Genomic DNA, 8,626 nt, shown 5'->3' on the forward strand with positions numbered 1-8,626 from the left:
GAGGCACCAGCAGGGGGTGCCATGGACCCACACTCGAGGGGCAGGCTCCCTCTGCCTTTCCAGTCTCATCTCGCCCACCCCTCTCACCTCACAGAACCAAGGCTCAGGGGCTGCAAGACTTAACCCCTCTGTTCTTGGGCACAGGATGCCTGCACAGAGGACAGCCAGGGCCTGAGTCCGAGGTGGAGACAGTAGCAAGTATGGGCAGGTCTGAGAAGGGCCAGGAGGGACAGGCCTGGCCAGCTGAGGTGCTGGCACCACTCCCCAGCCCAGCACCAGAGCCCAGCTGCACCCTGATGGTGCCCACGCACGTGGCGGGGGGGCAGTCTTCATTCATTGCCTCCTCCCTGAAGAAGGGGCCCAGCCACCACCCCACCCTACAGCAGCAGCTCGGTCACCGTTAGATCACGCCTGTCACTGGGTGTCAGGGTCTTGGAAGCCCCAGGCCTCCACGGCAGCGATGAGGAAGTTCTCAGAGCAGAGGGGCTGGTTGTTGAAAGTGTCGCAGTGGCCTGTGCGGCCCCGGTTCAGGTCCCCGTCGATGTAGAGTGCCTGGCCGCCCCCTCCACCTGTGGGATGCTTGGTCAGTGGCTGCCCACTGTCCAGCGCTGCCCCCGAGGGCTCTCCTTCTGCTCCCGAGCAACTCCACTTGTACAGGGCAAGTCTTGGAGCCGTCCCTCTGCAGCCCTGCCAGAGGCCTCTCTAAAACCACGGGGCTGGCTTTCCACTCTGTAAAGTCCCCCGGCTCCTGGTGAGACCCTGCTAGTGAGCTCAACTCCCCAGCACGCAGCCTCAGGTCCCCACGCCTGCCCCACATGCATGCTCCACCCCCAACAATCCCACTGCCTTCCTCCGCCATCACAGGGGCTCTGTCCCTAAGGTGAGGTACCTATCACCTGGCTCAGCAAGAGCTGGCCTGGGGCTTCAGCCACCCACGACCCCATACCCTCCTCCCAGGCTAAGTGACCAAGGGCAGACAGGAGCCCAGCCTGAGGTGCAGGGAGGCACCCACCTATGATGAGGCAGTCGTTGCCCCCCGCCATGAACAAGGACTCCGTCTTGGAGGGCAGGTTGAAGTGTCGAGCAGCCAGGAATGGCGAGAGGCGGTCAGCAGGGTCTGAGGACACAGAGTGGCAGGGCGAGGACAGAATGGTGGTAGACTCCAAGGACACAGGCTTGGTCAGCTCCGGGTGTTTGATGACCACCCACTCGTAGCGCTGGACCTCTGGCTGCAGCTGAGGGCAAAAGGGCAGCATGAGGAGTTGGCACATGGTGCCCACAGGGCCCCTGCCGGCTTCCCGCCCCCCCCACCCCACCCAATTCATTATCAGTGCCCTGAGTGAGGCCCCAAGTAGGGGCTGGGAGATGGCGCCGCACAGCGCAGATGAGGGCCTGCCCACTCTCACGGAGCTCACGGTCTAATGATCACAAACCAGAGAGAGACGGGGAGGTTAGCCTGTAGGGTAACAGCTCTTATGGAAGTAAACAGGGTCACGTGAGTGGGGGTGACCTCCCACAGGGAGGCCCACTCACCCTAAACACAAAGCATTCTCCAGTCCCAAAGAAGCCCAGCTTGCCTCCAAACTTGTTTCTCTCGCTCCAGTCTGTTGACAGGTAAGCTCCACACACCTGGGGAGAAAGGCCCAGGGTGAGGCTGTGCCCTACTTGCCTGCAAGAGTGTCCCCTCACTCAGGACCTGCTGAGAGGCCACGGTACAGTCACAGCTGGGGGTGTTGTGGTCACAGCCCCCCTCACACTTGAGGGCCAGGGCTGGAGAGTAGTATGGGAAAGTCAGAGTTTGGAGGGCATGGGGCTGGCAGTGAGCATGTGTGGGGGCTGCCTCGGCCGCCATCAGCTTACTTGGGGTATTTTCATTTCCCTCTTGGGCCCTAAAGCATGGGAATAAGCTCCATATCCACACTCTGATTGTGGGCATCAGTGCCAGGGAGGCCCCTCAGATGGAAGCTTCCAGGAAGCACCCCTACTCAAGAAACGTTTTCCAACCCTCCCATCAGCCAGCAAAGTGGCTGATTTCACCATGACAGAGTCACTCCTTTGAGTCGCTACAGGATTTTCCCAAAGTATCTGACAATCAGAGCCATCTGCTATAACATAGATGCCCGGGCTTCTCCTGGAGAGCCAGACGCAGACTCTGCAACAGGGTGAAGAAACTGAAACTCCCACAGGTGCAGGTTTGGGAGCCACTGAACGAGGAGCTTCTATCTCATGCAGACACCCCCAGGACTGGGGCACGTGAGCTCTGACTTTATTTTAGACATCTTAGATACTTTCCAGATGATAGCACTGCAGAGAACAAGGCCTTGAGAACCACCTGTCAGGGGCTGGAGGCAGGTGAAGGCAGACAACTCACCTGGCGCTGGCCAACTACTACAGGAGGAGGTGAGGCCTCACTCACTAGGCATTTCTGCAAAGCTCCTCTAAACTGCCAGGCTGTGTCAGGCTTGGGGCCTGGACCCCAAGGGGAAACAGGGAGGCTCTGGGTACTTAGGGGGTCCTAGGGGAGGCTAGATTCACCTCTCTGTAGAGGGCTGGCCCTGCTCTGTACCCCTAAGCCCAGGGAGCCTGGGTAGGGGCTATCAGGGAACACCCATCCTCTCTGGGGCACAGACTCCCCCAGAGTTCATCAGAGGCCAGGACCCCAAGCTACCTCTGGTCCCTCCTCACCTCCTTTTGCGTGGTCTTGATGAGCAGGAGGGTGGGCTCGTGTCCTTCACACTGGAAATAGAACCTGGGGGCAGAGACCACACATGTCAGTCCTGACAGTAACAATCACACCTGCACCCCTTCCCTGTGCCACCTTCAGTCAGCCTCTGTTGCCCCAGGCTGTCTGGGGGTGGATGGACCTGGAAACTGCTTGTCCTCCTCTCCCAGGGACCAGGCACAGTGGCTTGGATGGTAACACCTTGGCCCAGGCACTTTTCTCAGACAAGATGGAGCCCTGGCCAGGAGGCCCGCAGGCCAAGCAGTCAAAGGCCCCAGGACTCTCTGCCCTGGTGTGACACAGAGGAGAAGCTGCATGGCAGAGGGCCCCCAGCAGACAGAGCCATGTGCCAGATGCTTCAGGGAAGCAAGAACCAGAGGAACAGGTCCCTGCTCTGGGAAAGCTCGGAACGTCCTCGGAAGCTGGGCAGCACTGAGAAACATGTGAGGAGGACTGAGGCTGCCGCTGTGCCAGCACCAGGTGCCCAGGGGTTGGCTGGCATCCCTGGTAGCCCTGCTTAGCCGTCCCTCAGCAGGCCTCCCACACTGCACAGAGGTGGGGGCCAGGTCAGCGCAGCTCTGGTGCCTGCTGTGTGGGCTGGGCCAGCCCCGACTGCATCACCTGTGACCCAAGCCAGAGCTTGGGTCAGAAGCCATCTGCCATCTGAGGCTCTAGCGGGCGGCCACGCCTGGCAGAGTGACCCTGGGAGACAGTGTGCCCTGGGGGAAGCCTGTACAGGGCCCGACACAGCCCACAGGGCCAACATGGACCTGGCGTGTGGATTGATGAAGTGGGGTGGAGGAGTAGTGAACCAAGGCCGACCGCCTCAAGTTGTCCTGACGGTTCTGTAAGCTCCCAGGAGGGAAACTCTGCCTCCCGTGTCATCACAACACCTACGTGGGGGCCTGGAGCTACGGCGTGTACTGTAATGACACCTGATGTTTGGGTGGCCTTGGAGTGAGAGCGAGATGCCCAGAAAAGGGGCTCCCAATTCTAGGGCCCCCCAGGAAGAGACAGGGCCTTGCCCAGGTGCCCATGTTTGAAGGCTCATTTCCAGCCCCACCATGACCTCCCGGAAGTGGGGACAGGACGAAGAAGCTGGGCAACTCCACAGCTCACTCCACCCCTTCTGCATTGTCTGGCCCTTGGAGTCCATACCTTGGGGCCTTGGGAGGGCAGGCCCAGCCTTCCCCAGCCTCCTGGGCATTACCTGGTCAGGCTGTAACCGTGCTGCAGCGAAGAGAAGAGCAGGAGGGGCTGGCAGAGGGCAAACCGCTCAGGGACCCATGACCAGATGTCTCTCATCTCCTTCACGCCGACGATCTCTGAGTGGAAGTTCTCCGCGTGAACAGCCAGGTGCACAAACTGCCTGGGGGAGTGGGAAGAGGTCAGAGCACAGCTGCGACCCCAGCCCTGGCCACGCCCCCCACCCTGGAGGTGTGCAGAGCCTCTTGTGTGAGCTCAGCCTGGAGGAAACGTCTCACCTGTTCAGCCAGGTCAGAGCCTGGTTCTAGGGGCCCTCAGGAAGAAACGGGGTGGGGCTGTCCCCCTGGAGTCCTGCTCCCACCCCGCTACACAGAGGGGAGAGCGCCCAGCCTGGGTGGGGACAAAAGCACCTTTTCTCTAATGGGGATAGAGAGTGAGTCAGCTCTGAAAGACAATGCTTCCTGGCCAGCCAAGCACCGACAGGCAGACAGACAGGGCCTGAATTTCGGCCAGCCTCTGAGGCAGCACTGCTGAAGCCAGCGCCGAGAGCCAGAGCAAGCAGCCAGGCTGGAAGACAGAGGGAAGCCAGGCGTGGAGACATGGTTTCCAGACCTACCTTTTAGAAAGTGAAACACTGAAAAACAGGAGGAAGCAACAGACGTGGAGAAGAGGAAGAAAAATAAAACAGACAAGGAGAGGTTAGTTGCAAGTACTGATGCCCAGGATACGCCTGCCTTTGGCCTGCAAGAAAGGCCTCCACACCTAGAGTACACTCACAGCGTCTGCTGCCAAGGTCTCAGGACACCATGAGCCCTTGCCACGCCTGCTCCCCAGGGGCCTGTGCTCAGGGCAGGGGGCCACGCTCAGCAGCCACGAGAATGGCCAGCAAGGGAGCCCAGATCTAGAGTGGTGGAGCAGAAGCTGCTCTAAAATGACCCAAGGAGGACAGCCTGGCTCACTGCTGGACCTGCTGGGGCCATGGTCAGCATCCAGCTTCCATCTCAGCCATGGCCCCTGTACCTAGGAACAGGACCCTATGCCTTCTGCGCCCACAGTTGCCTCAGCAGCCTGTGGCTGTAACCAGGAAGGCCCTTTCTCCTTTCCCGTGGCTTTCTATCCACACACGGATGGCTGGCTGGACCAGCTCAGGCCCCAAGCACCCAGAATGCATTCCCCCAAAGCCCCGCCCCACTCGGGCCCTGATGGTAGCCCCTGCCTACCTCTTCTGCTTGACAGTGATGCCCTTCTGCTTCAGAGCTTTCTCATTGGCCATCTGCAGGAGCTGAATCTCCTTCCGAGAAAAGAGGCGGATGGCAAATGCTTTCTCCAGCAGCTTCTCGGGAGACACAGTCTTGGCGATGTCCTTGACAAAGGTGCGGATGTCCTGCTTCACGTTGTCTGACTCCAGCGGCTGCCCAGCTCTCACCTTGTGGAAGAATTTGAGGATCGCCAGCGCCACACGGTACAGCACCTTGTAACCTTCCACCAGGAAGACGTCAAAGACACGAGCAAAGTAGTTGAGGGGCAGCTCCCCAAACAGCCAGCGCTGCCAGTCTGCATAGACCTGCAGGACGTCCTCTGAAATGGCCACCATCAGCTTGTGGGCTGCCTGGCAGTACTTGTTCACCAGGTCCCCGAACGTCATGCAGGAAGACTCGAAGGCCAGGAAGCTCTGGTCAATTAGTTTCTTGCTGGGGTCGTTGCAGGCCAGGATGCGGCAGGCCTTCTCGAAGCACTCGGCCTCGTCGATGCTGTAGTGGAGCAGCAGGGCCACGACCGCAGGCAGCGCGGGGCAGAAGGAGACATCAGGGAACTGGTTGGCAATGCACAGCAGGATCTTACGCACGGCGCCCTCGCCCCGTGTGTTCAGGCAGTAGCTGGGCACCTGCGTGTTGTCCACAAACTCGGGCAAGGGCAGGCTTCCACTGCTGTGCTTGCCCACGATCTTGCCGACAATGTCACTGTACACGCTGGCGTCTGGTGTGACCGTGCGGCAGGGGATGTCCCGGATCAGGCGCTGGTACACCTTTCCCCGCAGGGTGTAGCTGCGGGCCCAGTAGCCCTGGCGTGCCAGCTGCTTCAACTCCTGCAGCTCAGTGCAGCTCAGCTCCTTGGGCCCCAGGTCCTGGATGGTGGCGTCCATCTTATCTCTGTCCACAAAGCAGTTGTAGCCCGGGGAGTCCATAGTGCAGGGCGTGCCCAGGAGGAGGCCCAGGGCTGCCAGGAGGGGGCGAAGAGCAGCTAAATCCACCAGCGCTCTGTCCAAGGCTTCTCTGCTAACCCGTTTGCCATCCCATATCCTACAGGATTAAAAACCATGCTTAGTACGCGTGTATAAAGGTTTACATTTAAAAAACATGTTTTTGTTTTAGTCTTTTTTTTAAATTGAATTGTATACTTTATTTTTAAATTAATGAATTAATTTTTATTTTTGGCTGTTTTGGGTCTTTGTTGCTGCGCGCGGGCTTTGTCTAGATGCGGCAAGCAGGGGCTACTCTTCGTTGCGGTGCGGGGGCTTCTCATTGTGGTGGCTTCTCTTGTTGTGGAGCACGGGCTCTAGGCACGCGGGCTTCAGTAGTTGTGGCATGCGGGCTCAGTAGCTGTGGCTCACGGGCTCTAGAGTGCAGGCTCAGTAGTTGTGGTGCACGGGCTTAGTTGCTCCGCGGCATGTGGGATCTTCCCAGACTCAAACTTCCCAGGGCTCGAATCCATGTATCCTGCATTGGCAGGCGGATTCTTAACCACTGCACCACCAGGGAAGTCCTGTTTTAGTCTTTCTATAAAGTATCAGTAGGGCTTCCATTTAAGATAAGTGGATATTCTGAGAATTCACTACAAACTCTGGAGCATAACTTCTTTTCATGGGGCTTATGAAGATACTGGAAGAGGTCACATAGATTCTGGGTCATGAGAAAGGGCTTTGAGAGGCTGACTCTACTGTAAACAACTCTCTGCTCAGGGGTGGGTGGCCCACCGGGCCCCCACGCTTCACCCTGCAGCCTGTGGGCCTTGTAAAAGGAGCAGCTAGTCAAGAAGACTCCATGAAGTCAACAGATGCTGCGTTTCAGTTCTCAAAGGCTTCAGGCCTTTAACCAGCTGTGAATCATGAGGAAGACACACACCTACTCTGCCCCAGGACCCCTGGCTTGCAATCTGGAGGCCAGCTCTTAATTTTCTAAAAATAACAGCTAAGTTTCGGGCAGGTATTCCAGAGAAGACTCAGTGGTGGGGAGTAGACATGAGGGCTGAGAAATAAATGGAAGGTGTCACAGCTTCAAAATTAGACATTTCTGGAACCAAATGAACCAGAAGTATTGGGGGATTTGGTGCTGTTTCCCCATTATGGGCAACTATTGAGATTCGTGCAGACATTAAAAAAAAAAAAAAGGATAAAATGTTCTATTTGAGAGTCTCTGGCTGCATGTGGACGGCAAGACAGAAGTCTACCGTTCAGAATACCGCAATTTGACATTTGTTTTTGCCAAAGGCCACTGTCCTCAACACTAAAGTACAATAGTCTGCCCATGCACCTCTGACTAACCTTTCCACCTGGGATGGTTCACTGTCCAGAGTTATCACAAGGGTTTGCTTCAGTGAGTTTTGGTAAATGACCAGATCATTCTGGTTCTGCTTGCATCAAGAACATTTATCTGAAAACATTAAAAGTAACATTTTAAAAATATTGAGTGGAAAGAATTGTAATGTAAAACCTGTTATATTCAAGAAGATGTCTTGAGAAATCACCTTGATACGGTGGGTTTTTTTATTGTGTTAAAATATACCTAACAAAATTTACCATTTTAACTATTTATAAGTATACAGTTCAGTAGCATTAAGTACATTCACAATGCTGTGCAACCATCACCACCATCCACCTCTGGAACATTTTCATCTTCCCAAATGGAAACTCTCCATCCTTTAAACACGAGCTCCTCATTCCCTGGCCCCCGGCCTGTTACTCACCATTCTACTTCCTATGAATTTGACCACTCTAGGGACCTCATATTAGTGGAATCATACAATATTTGCCCTTTCGTGTCTGGCTTATTTCACTGATCATAATGTCCTCAAGGTTCATCTATGTTTATAGCATGTATGGGAATATATTTTTTGAATTTAAGACTATTATTTGGAGCAGTTTTAGGTTCACAGCTAGAGAGGATGGTACAAAGATTTCCCACATACCTTCTGCCCCCACGCATGCACAGCCTCCCGGTTATCAACCTTCCCCACTAGATGGTACATTTGTTACAACTGATGAGCTTAAACTGACACATCATCCAAATCTATAGATCAATGAGGATTCATTCTTGGTGTTGTACATACTATGAGTTTGGACACATATAAAATGACATGTACCCTTATTATAGTATCATAAAATGTATTTTCACTGCCCTAAAAATCCTGTGCTCCACGTATTCATCCTTGCTCCCTGCAACATCAGAATTTCATTCCTCTTTATGGCTAATGTTCCATTGTATGGACAGAACACATTTTGTTTATCTATTCATCTGTCGATGGACATTTGGGTTGTTTCTACCTTTTGGCTGTTATGAATAATTCTGCTGTGAACACAGCGGTACAAGTATCTGTTCAAGTCCCTGGATATATATCCACTGATACTGTTTTTATAGGGACTTTCCCACAGAAATAAGGTTTTGTGACAACATCCATTTAACACGTCCCACTGGAAAAACC

General features: G+C 55.1%; 1 protein-coding gene across 2 annotated transcripts; it reads right to left on the reverse strand.

Annotated features, from left to right (window-relative positions):
- Positions 1 to 332: 332 nt before the first annotated feature.
- TBC1D24 (TBC1 domain family member 24) lies at positions 333 to 7,579 on the reverse strand. 2 transcript variants are annotated; one of them, XM_007453526.1, is made up of 8 exons: positions 7,459 to 7,579; positions 5,149 to 6,228; positions 4,545 to 4,562; positions 3,933 to 4,091; positions 2,686 to 2,749; positions 1,534 to 1,629; positions 1,013 to 1,235; positions 333 to 569 (listed from the first exon to the last, which is right to left on the reverse strand). In XM_007453526.1, the coding sequence occupies exons 2-8, from the start codon at positions 6,111 to 6,113 to the stop codon at positions 415 to 417; spliced, it is 1,680 nt and encodes a 559-aa protein (XP_007453588.1). In that variant the 5' UTR covers positions 6,114 to 6,228; positions 7,459 to 7,579; the 3' UTR covers positions 333 to 414. The 2 variants fall into 2 exon arrangements, with proteins under 2 accessions (XP_007453588.1, XP_007453589.1); XM_007453527.1 differs by lacking the exons at positions 4,545 to 4,562; positions 7,459 to 7,579 and having other exon boundaries at positions 5,149 to 6,224.
- Between the last annotated feature and the right edge of the window lie 1,047 nt (positions 7,580 to 8,626).

This window comes from Lipotes vexillifer, unplaced genomic scaffold (genome assembly GCF_000442215.2).
Source record: "Lipotes vexillifer unplaced genomic scaffold, Lipotes_vexillifer_v1.1 scaffold914, whole genome shotgun sequence".
NCBI lineage: Eukaryota > Metazoa > Chordata > Mammalia > Artiodactyla > Lipotidae > Lipotes > Lipotes vexillifer.

Bases quoted from the DNA above. Each gene is read 5' to 3' on its own strand.
- TBC1D24 (XM_007453526.1), bottom strand. From the start codon at position 6,113: ATGGACTCCCCGGGCTACAACTGCTTTGTGGACAGAGATAAGATGGAC. The intron at 1,630-2,685 runs GTGAGGAGGGAC...CTTTCTCCCCAG, and splicing joins TCAAGACCACGCAAAAGGAG to GTGTGTGGAGCTTACCTGTC. The intron at 1,236-1,533 runs GTGAGTGGGCCT...TTTTGCCCTCAG, and splicing joins GAGAATGCTTTGTGTTTAGG to CTGCAGCCAGAGGTCCAGCG.